This window comes from Leuresthes tenuis, unplaced genomic scaffold (assembly GCF_036924035.1).
Source record: "Leuresthes tenuis unplaced genomic scaffold, fLeuTen1.0.hap1 SCAF_10, whole genome shotgun sequence".
NCBI classification, from domain to species: domain Eukaryota; kingdom Metazoa; phylum Chordata; class Actinopteri; order Atheriniformes; family Atherinopsidae; genus Leuresthes; species Leuresthes tenuis.
This window is the reverse complement of record NW_027325364.1, coordinates 2,332,409-2,349,531: the sequence shown is the minus strand read 5'-3', so window position 1 is coordinate 2,349,531 and position 17,123 is coordinate 2,332,409. Positions and strand designations below refer to the sequence as shown.

At 44.0% G+C, this 17,123-nt stretch overlaps 1 protein-coding gene across 2 annotated transcripts; it reads left to right on the top strand.

The window, feature by feature from the left end:
- The first annotated feature begins 1,114 nt into the window (after positions 1–1,114).
- On the top strand, positions 1,115–16,828 carry LOC140315928 (uncharacterized). 2 transcript variants are annotated; one of them, XM_072393541.1, is made up of 11 exons: positions 1,115–1,299; positions 4,422–4,648; positions 4,725–5,725; positions 8,759–8,905; positions 11,167–11,247; positions 11,757–11,861; positions 12,147–12,296; positions 12,955–13,110; positions 14,171–14,293; positions 14,631–14,822; positions 15,902–16,828. In XM_072393541.1, the coding sequence occupies exons 2-11, from the start codon at positions 4,477–4,479 to the stop codon at positions 16,004–16,006; spliced, it is 2,232 nt and encodes a 743-aa protein (XP_072249642.1). In that variant the 5' UTR covers positions 1,115–1,299; positions 4,422–4,476; the 3' UTR covers positions 16,007–16,828. The 2 variants fall into 2 exon arrangements, with proteins under 2 accessions (XP_072249642.1, XP_072249643.1); XM_072393542.1 differs by lacking the exon at positions 1,115–1,299 and adding an exon at positions 1,448–1,677.
- Positions 16,829–17,123: the final 295 nt, after the last annotated feature.

The following is a 17,123-nucleotide window of genomic DNA, read 5'->3' as shown; positions in this document are numbered from 1 at the left end:
ACATACTGACACAAAGGAGTTCAGTCGCTGATCCTGAAGCAGCCAAAAGATAAAAACACGTGTGCTTTCCTAAATATTTGATAAAAAATGTCTACAGCTAAACGCTAAAAGAATCAGTAAAATCTTTAGCAGATTTTGTTTTCCACAACTTTATATTTTAATTAAGAAAAGGGAGCTTAAGAAGAATTACATGTTACATAATGAGCTGGTAATTCATCGTAGTCTTATATACATAAAGACTTTTTAAGTTCAGAGTTGTTACTCGTTACATCATCATAATAAGAGAAAATTTAACAGATGCTTCGTCATGTTTTAGCTCGACTGCAAACTGTAATATTTATCCGTAAGGTCATGAAATTAGAAACTTTTAGAAGCTGTTCTCTGTTCACACATAAAGCCAGAATGTGTACGTCATGCCCGGCGGAGACACGTCACACCTTTTTAGTTTTCTTTGTACCAGAAGAAGAAGTTAAGCTCACTTTGTAATCTGGAATGAGACGTTTGTGACTGAAAAAGCCCACATCACATTCTTTTAAGTTCAATCACATGTGTTTAACGGTCATTTTATAAAGATAAAACTGGAGAAAAATAGAGAATTCAATGTTTCTGTAAACGTAGAAATACAAACCCTTCATAGACATCTAAATAAAGAACTTATCTGTGAATAATTCAGTCTGTTCCTGCGTGAGATTAGTATCTTATGTTTATTCATTTGCACCAAACATAACATTTTGAGACATTAACTTTAAAAAGTAACTTAAATTCTAACAAAAAGGGGGATTCGCCTTTTCTAAATGTGGATATGTTCAGTTTAAGGACTGCGTTTCATGTAAATTCGGACTATTTACGGAACATTTAAAGACCTTAAAGGACAAATCATCCAAAGATAGTGTCCCACATTCTCAATATTTCATAAAGTGGGACAGAAAAGCTGTTGGGCCCAAACTTTAACAAGTGCAGATGTGTCGCACATCACCAGAACGGCGCGTGCACAGATCGTGAAGCCAAACGGCGCGTGCACAGATCGTGAAACCAAACGGCGCGTGCACAGGGCACGACATAACAGCTGGGCTGAACCCTGCTGCTGCTCCCAACAGGTAGGACCGATGACGTCAGTGAGGTGACACCCACCGCTCGCGCTCAGCTCCGGTGTGTCACGGCGCGGCTCGAGCTCAGGTCTCGTTGGAGTCGAACCTCTGATTTGACAGTTATCGCGACTTCGGCTCGTTTAAGTTGCGACGATGAAGGTCCCGAGCCCGCGTGACGGACTGTGAAGCGGCGAGCGCGTGCAGCCCGGAGGTAAGTTCACGCGCTGAAATAAAAGCTCTGACTGTGTCTGTGATTGGAGTCCAGCTGCGGAGCTGAGGCCGGCAACAGGCTGACGCCACCTTCACAGCCGCTTAAAATAGACCAAAGTTGAGCCAGTTTCCAGCGGAGCGGGAGGAGCTCGCGCCCGGCTCGCGCTGTGTTGGTTTAACAGGGTTTGAATGGCTGAAGGTTGGGCCCTGGACCTGCTGTGAGCGGCGAGAGCGACGCGGAAATGTTGGAAAGCTTCATTCATGGACAGTGAAATCACTGACAGCGTGGCTCAAGGTCGACGTGTCCCGGCCGGAGAACTGCTGTGAACACCCAGCAGCTCCAGAACGGTTAAAACACCCAGAGAAGACCGAGAAACCCGTGAGTCCGAGCCCAGGAGGCCCGCCGAACCTCCCTGCGTGTGCGTGGAAAGGCTGAAAAGTGTTTGAGCTCCAGCATCAAGTCAGAGCTTCTTTTTAATGAGAGGTCCCTGCCAGACGGGCCTCTGTGTGACGTCATTTTTACAGTTAAATGCTGTTTAAATGGAAGCTGTAAGATGCCATCTCTCCTCAGAGGATTTGTCCACTTTACATATAAAGCACAGAAGTTTTTAGCCTGCCCTCATTCCTTCTTGTTTTCAGGAAATGAATGTAATGAATATTTTTAATACAGTTTTTTTCTCAGTTCTCAGCAGCTTTAAAGTGAATATCTGGTCTGAGCTCCTTTATTCTCCAACACAGCCTGAACCCTCTGAGACAAGCTTTCTGTCATTTCTTTAAGGAGTCTTCAGGAATAGTTCTCCAGGCTTCTTGAAGGACATCCCAAAGCTCTTCTTTGGATGTGGGCTGCCTTTTGTTCCGTTCTCTGTCAGATGATCCCACACTGCTTCAATAATGTTGAGGTCCGGGCTCTGGGGAGGATTCATCCCTCCATAAGACCTGTTGCCACTGATTTTCAGTCCACTTCTTGTGTCATTTGGCACAGCTCAGCCTTTTCTCCCTGTTTCCCTTCCTTAAGAACGGCTTCTTGACAGCCACCCTTCCATGGAGACCATTTCTGATGAGGCTTGGGCCAACAGTAGATGGATCAGCTGAAGGTCCAGATGCATCTCTCAGGTCCTGTCAGGTCACAGCTGGATTTTTTCCTCTTTCTTAAGGACATCACTTTCAGATCCTGTTCATCTGCTGTAGATAGTTTTTTAGGCCTGACACTTCTTCTTTTGTCCTCCACTTGTCCAGTTTCCTCAAATGTTTTAAGGACACACTGCACACCATGCTGAGATATGCCAAGTTTTCAGCTAATAGCTCTTTGGGAATCACCTTGTTGCTGCAGAAATCCTATTTTCTGTCTGTCAAACTGTGTTTTCTTTGCTGTTTTTCATAGATGCAGCTAAAGAAATGGGAACAAATGATGTGTCTTTGTGACAAAGAGCCTAAAGATCCAGTTTAAAACGGCTTCTTTGCTAAGTTGTCTGTTCTGTGTCGACACAACACTGGTTCATCCCTTGAGTTAGGAGCCTTTTTTCTGCCTGAAGGGTTCAAAGGTCAGAGTTAAGTGGCTGAACAAAGAAAAAACACTGAAAAAACATCAGGTACAAGGACTGAAAATGGGTGAAAAAGCAGAAAATGTCCAGAGAAAAACTTTGAAGGACCCTCAGAAAGTCTGGCTGCTTGGAAGTGAATCAACTCTTTAGCACTTTACAGTCGATGTAAGATGAAAGGAGAGCCTGGAATATTTTTTTATTTCATTCCATTTATCCCCAAAACCATTTAAATCTGTAGTTTTGAAGGCATCAACATCAGTTAATGACTTTAATGATAAAAGCAGTGGATTACTGGTTGTTTCTCTCTTTTCATTGATAACCTCTGACAGATCTATGCTGTTTCTAAGGTGCTCTACGACACAAAGCTGTTTCCTTAACCTAAAGCTGGACTTGATCTCTTGCTATATCATGGATTAGCGTCGTAGCATAATAGGATCGTCTGTTTTAAACCATTAAACGTCATCTCAACTCAGAAAAACTAATGCTGCCATTAGGACGGGAGAAGAAGAGAACTATAAACCCATTTACTACCAAGTGTACAAATCCAGATGTTGTCTTCAGTCTGTTCTGCTCAAAATGCTAAATAAAATGTTAAATAAAATGCTAAATAAAATACTAAATAAAATGCTAAATAAAATGTAGAATAAAATGCTAAATAAAATGTTAAATAAAATGTTAAATAAAATGCTAAATAAAATGCTAAATAAAATACTAAATAAAATGTAGAATAAAATGCTAAATAAAATACTAAATAAAATGCTAAATAAAATGTAGAATAAAATGCTAAATAAAATGTTAAATAAAATGCTAAATAAAATGCTAAATAAAATGTAGAATAAAATGTTAAATAAAATGTTAAATAAAATACTAAATAAAATGTAGAATAAAATGCTAAATAAAATGTTAATTAAAATGCTAAATAAAATGCTAAATAAAATACTAAATAAAATGCTAAATAAAATGTAGAATAAAATGCTAAATAAAATGTTAATTAAAATGCTAAATAAAATGCTAAATAAAATACTAAATAAAATGTAGAATAAAATGCTAAATAAAATGTAGAATAAAATGCTAAATAAAATGTTAATTAAAATGCTAAATAAAATGTTAATTAAAATGCTAAATAAAATGCTAAATAAAATGCTAAATAAAATACTAAATAAAATGTAGAATAAAATGCTAAATAAAATGTAGAATAAAATGCTAAATAAAATGTTAATTAAAATACTAAATAAAATGCTAAATAAAATACTAAATAAAATGTAGAATAAAATGCTAAATAAAATGTTAATTAAAATGCTAAATAAAATGTAGAATAAAATGTTAAATAAAATGTTAAATAAAATGCTAAATAAAATGCTAAATAAAATGTAGAATAAAATGCTAAATAAAATGTAGAATAAAATACTAAATAAAATGTAGAATAAAATGCTGAATAAAATGCTAAATAAAATGGTAAATAAAATGCTAAATAAAATGTAGAATAATGTCTTGGTGCGTTTGAATGACTCAGATTGGTGGTTTGTTCACATTAATGTTTCAGAATGGATCATTTTTCAGTTTTTTCTGCTTTAATTAACAGCATTTCCTGCTTCAGTTGGACTCCAGTAAAGCGAGCGTCGGCCCTTTTTTCCACGATGTCCTCCAAAGGTAAAAACGCCCTGTGCCGAATATGTGGAGGAGATCTCCAGGGAAACCAACGGCGATGGCTGTTCGGGGGTCAAAGCAAGAGGAGCGGCCAGCCTCAGACCCCAACAGAGTCCCTGAGGGGGGGGAGCCTGTCCAGGTCCTCGCAGAGCAGCCCCTGGGGTGAGTCCGGAGGATCGAATCAAGGGTAGACCGGTCCTGTTGGGCGTCTGAAATAAACCTTCTGTTTCTGTTGTAGGCAGCACCTTATCTCTGGGCTCCTCGGTGTCTCTCTCCATGTCCCAGTTGTCTCTGGGCTCCTCATCCAAAGGCGTGGACATCCTGGCGGTGCTGACCCACATACTGGGCCAGTCTGTGCCCCGGGGCAGTGGCCAGGGCGAGTTCGTCTGCGGGAAATGCGTATCGGTCCTGGAGCGGGTGTTCAAGTTCGACACGGTGATAGCCAGGGTGAGGGTGCTGTCCACCGAGCGGCTCCAGAAGCTGACCCAGGAGAGGGACAAGATCAGGCAGTGGGTGCGCCAGAACCACCGCCAGAGGCATCCTCAGGACTCCCAGAGCGGCGAGGAGGATGGCGAGGAGGAGAAGGAGGGCTACCGGGAGATGCTCAAGGAGAACATGGCGCTCTCAGAGTACGAGTGCTGGTCCGAGAAGTGGGACGCCTGTCCGTATTTCATCAGGACGGGCAAAAGATGCCGAAAGGGAAAAGGATGCGAAGGCTGCGATTCTTTACGGGTGTCTGACTCCGATTACGAGTCTGTCTGCGGGGTTCCTCGCCACTTACCCTTCCAGCCCTTCTCCCCGTTCGCTCTGTCACGGGACAAGTCCCAGAGCATGCCGCTCTCCCTCTCCAAGGCGCCGTCCCTCAGCTCCAGCCCGGCGTCGCTCGCGGCGTCCACCGTCTCCCTGCGAGCGTCGTCCCGCACCGAGTCCATTCAGTCCTTGGACTCGCTCGATGGCGATGACTCACCAGGTGATCCGTCGGTCAACTTTGTACTGAAAGAGCTGAGAAGCATTGAGGGGAAGCCTGTCAGTTCCCCCTGTGGGAGCAGGATCCCCGTTCTCACCAGGAAGGATGGGAGCTCCATGGTCAAAGCAGGGGGCGTGGCGTCACCGATGGTTACCAGGAGGCTGAACTTTGGGGGCGGAGAAAACCGAAGGGATGGAGAGGATGAAGAGGGTGAAGAGGGTGAAGACGTCCTGATGGAGCTGAGGGACGAGTACCTGCCGCTTCATCGAGAGGTGAGTGCTTTCATTCCTGTGTGAGCAGGCAGATGAACAGCTGGATGAACAGCTGGATGAACAGCTGGATGTTAGAGCAGATGAACAGCTGGATGTTAGAGCAGATGAACAGCTGGATGTTAGAGCAGATGAACAGCTGGATGTTAGAGCAGATGAACAGCTGGATGTTAGAGCAGATGAACAGCTGGATGTTAGAGCAGATGAACAGCTGGATGTTAGAGCAGATGAACAGCTGGATGTTAGAGCAGATGAACAGCTGGATGTTAGAGCAGATGAACAGCTGGATGTTAGAGCAGATGAACAGCTGGATGTTAGAGCAGATGAACAGCTGGATGTTACAGCAGATGAACAGCTGATGAACAGCTGGATGTTAGAGCAGATGAACAGCTGGATGTTACAGCAGATGAACAGCTGGATGTTAGAGCAGATGAACAGCTGGATGTTAGAGCAGATGAACAGCTGGATGTTAGAGCAGATGAACAGCTGGATGTTAGAGCAGATGAACAGCTGGATGTTAGAGCAGATGAACAGCTGGATGTTACAGCAGATAAACAGCTGGATGAACAGCTGGATGTTAGAGCAGATGAACAGCTGGATGTTAGAGCAGATGAACAGCTGGATGTTACAGCTGGATGTTACAGCAGATGAACAGCTGGATGTTACAGCAGATGAACAGCTGGATGTTACAGCTGGATGTTACAGCAGATGAACAGCTGGATGTTACAGCAGATGAACAGCTGGATGTTACAGCTGGATGTTACAGCAGATAAACAGCTGGATGTTAGAGCAGATAAACAGCTGGATGTTACAGCTGGATGTTAGAGCAGATGAACAGCTGGATGTTACAGCAGATAAACAGCTGGATGTTAGAGCAGATGAACAGCTGGATGTTAGAGCAGATGAACAGCTGGATGTTACAGCAGATAAACAGCTGGATGTTACAGCAGATGAACAGCTGGATGTTAGAGCAGATGAACAGCTGGATGTTAGAGCAGATGAACAGCTGGATGTTAGAGCAGATGAACAGCTGGATGTTAGAGCAGATGAACAGCTGGATGTTAGAGCAGATGAACAGCTGGATGTTACAGCAGATAAACAGCTGGATGAACAGCTGGATGTTAGAGCAGATGAACAGCTGGATGTTAGAGCAGATGAACAGCTGGATGTTAGAGCAGATGAACAGCTGGATGTTACAGCTGGATGTTACAGCAGATGAACAGCTGGATGTTACAGCAGATGAACAGCTGGATGTTACAGCAGATGAACAGCTGGATGTTACAGCAGATGAACAGCTGGATGTTACAGCTGGATGTTACAGCAGATAAACAGCTGGATGTTAGAGCAGATAAACAGCTGGATGTTACAGCTGGATGTTAGAGCAGATGAACAGCTGGATGTTACAGCAGATAAACAGCTGGATGTTAGAGCAGATAAACAGCTGGATGTTACAGCAGATGAACAGCTGGATGTTAGAGCAGATGAACAGCTGGATGTTACAGCAGATGAACAGCTGGATGTTAGAGCAGATGAACAGCTGGATGTTACAGCAGATAAACAGCTGGATGTTAGAGCAGATGAACAGCTGGATGTTACAGCTGGATGTTACAGCAGATAAACAGCTGCATGTTACAGCAGATAAACAGCTGGATGTTACAGCAGATGTTACAGCAGATGAAAAGCTGGATGTTAGAGCAGATGAACAGCTGGATGTTACAGCTGGATGTTAGAGCAGATGAACAGCTGGATGTTAGAGCAGATGAACAGCTGGATGTTACAGCTGGATGTTACAGCAGATGAACAGCTGGATGTTAGAGCAGATAAACAGCTGGATGTTACAGCTGGATGTTAGAGCAGATGAACAGCTGGATGTTACAGCAGATAAACAGCTGGATGTTAGAGCAGATAAACAGCTGGATGTTACAGCAGATGAACAGCTGGATGTTAGAGCAGATGAACAGCTGGATGTTAGAGCAGATGAACAGCTGGATGTTAGAGCAGATGAACAGCTGGATGTTAGAGCAGATGAACAGCTGGATGTTACAGCAGATAAACAGCTGGATGAACAGCTGGATGTTAGAGCAGATGAACAGCTGGATGTTAGAGCAGATGAACAGCTGGATGTTAGAGCAGATGAACAGCTGGATGTTACAGCAGATAAACAGCTGGATGAACAGCTGGATGTTAGAGCAGATGAACAGCTGGATGTTAGAGCAGATGAACAGCTGGATGTTACAGCAGATAAACAGCTGGATGTTAGAGCAGATAAACAGCTGGATGTTACAGCAGATGAACAGCTGGATGTTACAGCAGATGAACAGCTGGATGTTAGAGCAGATGAACAGCTGGATGTTACAGCAGATAAACAGCTGGATGAACAGCTGGATGTTAGAGCAGATGAACAGCTGGATGTTAGAGCAGATAAACAGCTGGATGTTACAGCAGATGAACAGCTGGATGTTACAGCAGATGAACAGCTGGATGTTAGAGCAGATGAACAGCTGGATGTTACAGCAGATAAACAGCTGGATGAACAGCTGGATGTTACAGCAGATGAACAGCTGGATGTTACAGCAGATGAACAGCTGGATGTTACAGCTGGATGTTAGAGCAGATGAACAGCTGGATGTTAGAGCAGATGAACAGCTGGATGTTAGAGCAGATAAACAGCTGGATGTTACAGCAGATGAACAGCTGGATGTTACAGCAGATGAACAGCTGGATGTTACAGCTGGATGTTACAGCAGATAAACAGCTGGATGTTAGAGCAGATAAACAGCTGGATGTTACAGCTGGATGTTAGAGCAGATAAACAGCTGGATGTTAGAGCAGATAAACAGCTGGATGTTACAGCTGGATGTTAGAGCAGATGAACAGCTGGATGTTACAGCAGATAAACAGCTGGATGTTAGAGCAGATAAACAGCTGGATGTTACAGAACCTTGACCAGGAGTAGTTGAGATCTGAGGCCAGCTGAGTAGTTCTTGGACTCTATGATTCCATGAAATCTTATTATGAAATCAAACGTCATTTCAGAACGGCGCTGGAAGGGTTCACAACGCTATCAAGCACCTGCGGGCCCAACTGGACCAAGCTGCATCCCGCATCAGGACCCTGGAGGCCGAGCTGAAACGAGGAGGCAGCAAACCAGCTGAAGTCAATGGATCATTAGACTGGGCCTCCGTAAGCCTTCAGTTTGTCCTCTCACACGTTGTTTTGGGTTAAGATGTGTCAAGATAATCAGAGTAAGAAGGTATTTAGCTACAGAATTACTGTTTTCATGCTTTATTAGTTGTGATTTAGTCAAACAAGACGTGACTGAATCATGGAGTTGCAGGTTTCCAGCCTGCAGTTGCTTTTTAACCAAAAGTTCTGGGTATTTTCAACCCGAGTTCTTCAGAGAACTAAGAGACTGCAGTTGTCTGCGTTTGCACTTTGTCAAAGTCGTGGGTTGATTTGGCGAGTTGCTAAACTGTCTGTGTACGGAAGGTCTGAGCTGCTGTGCACGGAGCCATGAAAGTTCAGTAAAAAGAAGGAACCGTGTTCCAGCTGCAGTCACAAATCAGCAGCGTGGCACCTTCCCACAGGGTTGTGCTGTATCTGCCGTGAAACGACAGATTCTTAGTCAACATCCAGCCTGCTCAGCCAGTGAAGAGTTAAATGTTGGGCCTACAGACAGTTCCTGAGGTACAATCCTGAGGTTTGAGCTTTTGTGGGAAATAAACACAGAATTACTGACACAGAAAAGTGAAAATAAGATCACGGTCGTACTCCATTAACCAGGAGTGCTTTGGTGGGTAATGTATGTCCCTGATTCTTGGTTAAATGCCTGGTTCCTGTGGTGAGATCCAGCAGGGCTTGGAAAGAAAGCTCCAAAAGTCGGTGATCTTTGGAAAAATGCCACATTCTGGCCCAACTCTTCTCCCAAAGTATTGACCTGCTGTGAACTGAGGTCCTATGGACCCCACAGGTTAATCTAGCCAAACTTTTCCCGCACATTTGTTTTTAAAGACAGGGAAACCATCTGTGAGAGAGACCCGAGCGCTGCCAGATGTTCCTGAGGATGACCGGACAAAGCACAGCTGAACCGAACAACCTGCTAACTGATTCATGGTTCTGATCAATTAACACCCAGAGAAAGAGGCATTATTTAATTTGCTTTAATCGGTTAAAAGAGAATAATGATTGTCCATCTGCTACATATAACCAGAAATTCAACAGTTTTATGATACAAATTTCTTGTGAAAGAGCTTTTCTCACATATTCATTGTGCCCCAAAGGCTTTTATTCAGCAGGAAAAACAGGTTTGTTAGACGGTCACATGTCCAAGAAGCTCCATAAAGCACTAAAGTGCGACTGTTGGCTCAGCACAAACATGGCACTAAGACAGAAGGGAGTGCAGAGGGTGTGTCTGCATGTGCACATGTGCAGGTGCCGATAAAGCCTTCCACACAAGGAATCTCCCCCGACTGGTGGGGTTTGCTGCAGGCTCGGTGGTTTTTCTGCTGGAGCTCATTAACGGGCCCGTCGGCGGGTTTGTGGGGGACGCCTCGCCTGATTTGTCAGAAGGAGCGCCGCTGAGGTCACATGATGAGCAGAGATGAGCTGATGGGAGATGTTTGGGAGAAGTGGCAGGTTTGAACGTGCAGTAGCCGACTTTCCTCACTCAGAGAGAGTTTTCCAGGCAGAGCTGTGAGGAGCTTTCTTCCTGCTGCTGCGTCTTCAGCCTGAAACATCTCAACAAATGCCTCATCGGAGACGTTTTCTGCACCCGTTCATAGGCCTCGGGACTTTAATCATGTTACAGTGAAGAAGAAAGAATAAAACGTTGTCATTAAATGGCTCAGAGACGTTTTCTGCACCCGTTCATAGGCCTCAGGACTTTAATCATGTTACAGTGAAGAAGAAAGAATAAAACGTTGTCATTAAATGCCTCATCGGAGACGTTTTCTGCACCCGTTCATAGGCCTCGGGACTTTAATCATGTTACAGTGAAGAAGAAAGAATAAAACGTTGTCATTAAATGGCTCAGAGACGTTTTCTGCACCCGTTCATAGGCCTCGGGACTTTAATCATGTTACAGTGAAGAAGAAAGAATAAAACGTTGTCATTAAATGGCTCAGAGACGTTTTCTGCACCCGTTCATAGGCCTCGGGACTTTAATCATGTTACAGTGAAGAAGAAAGAATAAAACGTTGTCATTAAATGGCTCAGAAGGCGGCACGGATACTTTTTGTGTTGAAATATTCCAGCAGTTGCAGAGAAACTCCCCCATTTGGAATGAAGTTTAATCCACTTTGTAGACCGCCACAATGTGGCATTCAGGGTCCTGAAATAATAACTGTGCTTCATAGTTTGTGTGTGTGGAACTTATAGAAATATTAAGTGTTGCTCAGCACTACTTTAATCTTGAATGAACCCATTTTTTCTCGTCCTTCCTGCAGCCGGCCCAGGAGGAGGCGGGTGGCAGCTCCCTGCTGCAGAGCCTCGGCGTCTCCCTGCACAGCCGGGAGCGGCTGATCCAGGTGGGTGAAGCGCTGGATCCTCTGCTGCTGCACAGGCTCAAAGCTCACTGGAATGTTGTTTGTCTTTGAAGTCGCTGCCCGACCTTACGCTGGCAGCTGCACTCGCCCTGTCTGTTTGAGCATGGCTGCCTTCACTGGTTCCTGCTCTGTTAATGATTTACAGCAGACTTTTGGACTCAAACGGCTTTAAAAAAAGAAGAGAAGGACTTTCACACCTCAGACAAAGCATGATTGGGTGACTCTGAAGCACAGTTCATGTTCATATCAGTCGTGCTCTCAGATTCTTCTGGTAGCTGAGCTTTGCATAAAGGCTGGAACGGGAGAAGCAGCCCTCCGGCTCCGGTTATTCTCACCCTCTGTACTGATTTTCACTTAAACATAAACTTTGAAGCATCCAAGAAATGCCCAGTGAGCCAAACCCCAGTTCTTTCAGATAAAGACACGAGTTGAATGCGGTTATGAGGCCGTCCTTGAAGTGTGTTTGCAGACAGATATTTCCTGTCTTTCAGGAGTGCGTGGATCTGATCAGAAAACTGTGCGTGGAGGCGGGAGCAGGGGCCGAGCCGCCCAACCAGCTGTCAGACAATCTGAAGCAAATCCTGTGCGACAACAAGGTTAGAGCTGGCTGTCTGTGATCCTGGTTACTGCAGCAGTGCCTGCTCAGCTTCTGCAGCCGCTCACTGAAGCATGAGTGGGTGGATTCAGCTGAACTCTCCCGAGGGCTGACGGTCTTGTGATAGGTGTTTTTCTTTAGCTACTTTGGATTTTCTTTCACTTTGTGAAAAGAGTCTAATTTAGAAATGAATAAAGTGTTTATTTTCTTTTCATCAATGCATTCTTTCAGCTTTGTGTGCGTTTTAAAATCTAAATGAAGTCATGAGTCAGTTTCTAATGTGCAGGCTGCACTGGAGACTCTGCGGGCTGAAATGACTGAGAAAGAGAAGTGCATGGAGGAGGAGGTGGAGGCACTGAGGAAGGCTGGACGAGACCGGCAGAAGGACCTGGACATGCTCAACATGGTGCTGCAGTGCAACCAGGACATCATCCACGTACGAGCAGATAAAAGAGTAAAAAACAGGGATAAAAGAGTAAAAAACAGAGATAAAAGAGTAAAAAACAGGGATAAAAGAGTAAAAAACAGAGATAAAAGAGTAAAAAACAGAGATAAAAGAGTAAAAAACAGAGATAAAAGAGTAAAAAACAGAGATAAAAGAGTAAAAAACAGAGATAAAAGAGTAAAAAACAGAGATAAAAGAGTAAAAAACAGGGATAAAAGAGTAAAAAACAGGGATAAAAGAGTAAAAAACAGATAAAAGAGTAAAAAACAGAGATAAAAGAGTAAAAAACAGAGATAAAAGAGTAAAAAACAGAGATAAAAGAGTAAAAAACAGAGATAAAAGAGTAAAAAACAGAGATAAAAGAGTAAAAAACAGAGATAAAAGAGTAAAAAACAGATAAAAGAGTAAAAAACAGAGACAAAAGAGTAAAAAACGGGGATAAAAGAGTAAGAAACGGGGATAAAAGAGTAAAAAACAGGGATAAAAGAGTAAAAAACAGGGATAAAAGAGTAAAAAACAGAGATAAAAGAGGGATCAAAGAGTAAAAAGGAGGGATAAAAGAGTAAAAAGGAGGGATAAAAGAGTAAAAAACAGGGATGAAACCTGTGCATTTTACACGGAATAGACCTTTATTCTGTTGTTTTCACAGGACGTGCGAGGGGCTCTGGAGGAGAAGGAACAGCTGCTGATGGAGGTGGAGAAAGAGCGGGGGCTGTGGAGACAGAGGGACGGGGCCTTCGCTGCCCTCCTGCAGGAGAAGGAGGAGCTGATCCAGAACCTGCAGCAGCAGCTGGAGGGGTGTCCGGTAATAAAGTGTCTTCTTCCTGTCCAGCCGCCGTTATCTCAGCAGTTTTCTTGGCCACATCGGAGAAATGTTTGAGGATAATTCTGTTTGATGTCTTGTTGACTCAAACCTTAGATTCCTCTGAGTGTTTGCTCCAGTCAGCGTTGGGCTTTACCTGCTTGGCTTAGGGGAGACGCAACATCCTCTCTTTGACTCTAAACCTGCCACCAACAGCTCAAACTCTTCCTCCTCCATCCAGCAGGTGCTGACTTAGCTTCAGATGCTCCAGGGCAGCAGCAGCAGCTGAGGGTTCACTAACTTTGGTGGTTTACAGTCTTTCTGTGGGAACCAGAGGAAATGGTCACTGTAAGGAAAGAAAAAGCTGTAGCCTTCTGATGTGAAGCTCCTCTGAGAGCAGAGCAGTGACCCTGTAAAGCCGAGCGTTCCTGCCGGTCCGGCTGCTAAACCTCGGTTGGTTCATCTTGCATGTTGTGAAGTGTTTTAAGCATTTATTCAGGAACAGTTTGAGTTCTCTGCAGGCTTTTTACCTGGAATTTCACCTCAGGTCAAACAAACGTCTCTTAACTGGCTGCTGAAGGTTTATTGAAAATATTCTGCATCCAGTCATGGTCCTCAGAGGCTGAATCCTGGTTGTAGACGAGGATTGTAAATGCAGGCAGATGCTTTTTGCTGCCGGGATGCGTGGACTTGGCAGCCATGTTGTCCCACAGGCAGAAAATCTGATGCATGCAGTGAATCCAGATCAGCTGCATGTTTCTACCAGACAGGAGCAAGAATATCTCATGAAAGCCTAATCTCAGGGAAACTGTTGTCATGCTGCTCTGCAGAGAAAGATTGAGTTAAATGTGTCACATTATGGCAGTAAAACGACTAATGAAGCCAGAAGTTCATGTTTGTGCTCAAATAACCTTCAGATCAGCATCTAAGTGCAGATTACAGTTTGAATCTGTCCAGTGTGAACATGCTAATCTGAACTGTGAATGGATTTGTTGTGTCTGAGTTCTGCAGTTTGTCAGGAAATATTGACTTTAGTGACCGCAGACGTGTCATTTTCCTGCAGCCTCTCTCCGGCTCTGTGATTGGTCAGCAGTCGTTGAAAGAGCGAGTGGAGCACAGCGCCACCCTGTGTGAGGAGGTCACCAAACTCACCACAGCCCTGCAGGAGTATCAGGACACGGTGCAGGTGAGAAATCAGCACCCAGGCGGCTTTAAAGTCCGACAGGAAGCTGCAAAGCTAAGACAGAACGATCACTTTTTATTTAAAAAGGAGAAACAAGACGCTGCAGGAAAGTTTAGGAAAACGGCACGAGATCAGAACCTTCTTAGACTTAAATGACTTCAAAGTTTATTTAGTTTCAAGCTTTTAGAAAAGTGTTGGATTAACCAGATTTGGTTAAACCACACCGAAGATGCTGATCTACTCAGAGTATTATGAGGAGATGGAAAGGCTGGAGAAGCTCTAACCAGCACCTGCTGAAGCGCTTTACTGCTGCCTCTCAGGGTTTCTTTTTTCCCTCCAGGCCCAGCAGGAGAGTCACAGCCAGACGGTGGCGTCTCTGAAGGCTGAGCTCAGAGACGCCCAGCAGCAGCTGAGGAAGAAGGACCAGGAGAAGAAGGAGGCTGACAGGGCCTGGCAAAACCGCCGGGAGGACGGCGAGCGGGAGGAGAGGAGGCTGAAGGACAGCCTGCAGAAGAGAGACCAACTCATAGAGGTAAAAACTGCAGCTCAGAGTTCCAGGAGCTGTGGAAGCAGAGGAGGAAGCTTCAGAAACATTTTCCTGTGGTTATTTTCCTGCTGCCGACTGTAGGAAGGATCAAAAAGGTCATATAAAATGTGTTTTTCACACAGGGAAGGGTTATCAAACATTTCAGAGCTCATAAAGAGTCTCTGTTCTGTGAATGAAGTGCAGTGAAAGGTCCTACCTTTAGTCGTCCATATCAGTGCCTGCCTTTAATTTAGCATCTCAGGTATCAAGAATGGAGTTGATTTATCCTTAAAAAGGACTGAAATAACTTCTGTAGCGTAACTTGGGCGCCCTCTGCTGCCTCTTAGCTCTCAGTCTGCGTTAGCCTCTGAAAGCTGACCAACTTTAAGCTGCGGCGTTCTTCCTCCAGCTTGTAAGAATGGTTGGTGGCTCCCCCTGGTGGTAGAACACGGTATTACAACTATTAATGTCCAACATCTTCTTGCACTATCAGTTATCAGCTCTCAGTCTGCGTTGGAGACTCCCTCTGGTGGTAGAACGGGGTATTACAACTCTTAATGTCCAACATCTTACACTATCAGTTAATAAACTCTACACTGAAGCACATGAACTCTTAGTGCACTTAAAGGAATGCAGCGTTCTTCCTACAGCTTGTAAGAATGGTTGGAGGCTCCCTCTGGTGGTAGAACACGGTATTACAACGCTTAATGTCCAACATCTTCTTGCACTATCAGTTATCAGCTCTCAGTCTGCGTTGGAGGCTCCCTCTGGTGGTAGAACAGGGTATTACAACGCTTAATGTCCAACATCTTCTTGCACTATCAGTTATCAGCTATCAGAACTCTTAATGCACTTAAAGGAATGCAGCGTTCTTCCTACAGCTTGTAAGAATGGTTGGTGGCTCCCTCTGGTGGTAGAACACGGTATTACATCTCTTAATGTCCAACATCTTCTTGCACTATCAGTTAATAAACTCTACTCTGAAGCACATGAACTCTTAATGCACTTAAAGGAATGCCCCCCTGTGGACAGACCGAACACCCGTAAAGAACCTTGAGCTATATGTTTATTCTTCTTCACCGCAGCAAATCCTGCAGGACTCTGAGGAGCGGGACCATCTGCTCCGAGAGCTGCAGCAGAACCTGCAGAACAAACGTGAAACTGTGACGGCCGTCAAACACACGCTGTGATGGAGGAGACCCGAGCAGGACGGACCACGTGCGCACTTTGCACTTTTCCAACCACCGTTTTGCCTCCTGAACGTATTTATCGTCGTGTTCGTTGGATCTATTTATATTTATCTTCCCACATTCATAAGCTTTGCTTTTTGGGACTTTACCTGAGGGAAAGTTGAATTTTCCACAGTTGCAGCTGAACTTTCTGGCTTGAATCGGGAATTTCAGACTTGAAGAGTCAGGCAGCCTCATTCTTTTCCATATGTGGTGTCAGGCTTGTTATAGCTGGATGTTTGCTACGTGATCTATATTCATATGTGACTGTATTCAGTTAAACTGGAATGTGATTTTTGGGCGGTGACTGCGGGGGGAACGCTTCTAACTGGGATTATTGTTTAGTAGCTGGTCTGATTGTCTTATTTGAAGCTAAGGAGCTGTTTGCAGGTGTGTTTCTTTTTGCTTTTTGTTTCCAGTTTAGGGGCAAAGCTCTATTTTAACTGCTTTAAGTTTCTGCTTTTTATGCGTCTCCTTTTTCATTTTATTCTGGACTTATTCCTGGTGTTTACATGTCTGTATTTTTGGTCTGGGATTTTTTTTTAGCTCAAGAGAAATAAACTCTCTGATGCAAAAGTCTTTGATCTTCAGGTTATTTCAGTAATCGGCACCAGTGCTCCATGAGAAAAGATGAGTGTCGGAGACAAACCCCAGAAGAGTTAGTTTGGCTAAAGGCAACAAAAAGTCAAACCAATCATTTGTTAATCGTTTCGGCCTTTTTTGGTCCAAAGAAATGATTTTCAGTTTGTTCACTGAGTGACTTCACTGAATCTGAAGCATCAAAACTCAATAAAAGTTGTTCCAGACTCATGTTTCCCATCGTGTTCCTTCAGCTTCCTTTAATGACTCTTTTTAATGCTTTGGGAACTGAGTTTTTCACAGGAATCTGAGTCCACACCAGATTTCTTCCAAAGCTTTACACAGATTCAGTTCACATCCAAATGTCCTGACATTTTCTATTAGAATTAACTGATTTAATTCACACTATGATGCCCAAATTCAGCAAAATGGGGCCCAAACCATGTGGCTACACCACCATGCTTCACATCAGGCTCATTGGCTGGAATGAAACTTTCTC

Coding starts and splice junctions, on each gene's coding strand:
- LOC140315928 (XM_072393541.1), top strand. CDS start 4,477: ATGTCCTCCAAAGGTAAAAACGCCCTGTGCCGAATATGTGGAGGAGAT. Junction 8,906..11,166: donor GATCATTAGACTGGGCCTCC/GTAAGCCTTCAG, acceptor TCCTTCCTGCAG/CCGGCCCAGGAGGAGGCGGG. Junction 11,862..12,146: donor AAATCCTGTGCGACAACAAG/GTTAGAGCTGGC, acceptor TCTAATGTGCAG/GCTGCACTGGAGACTCTGCG.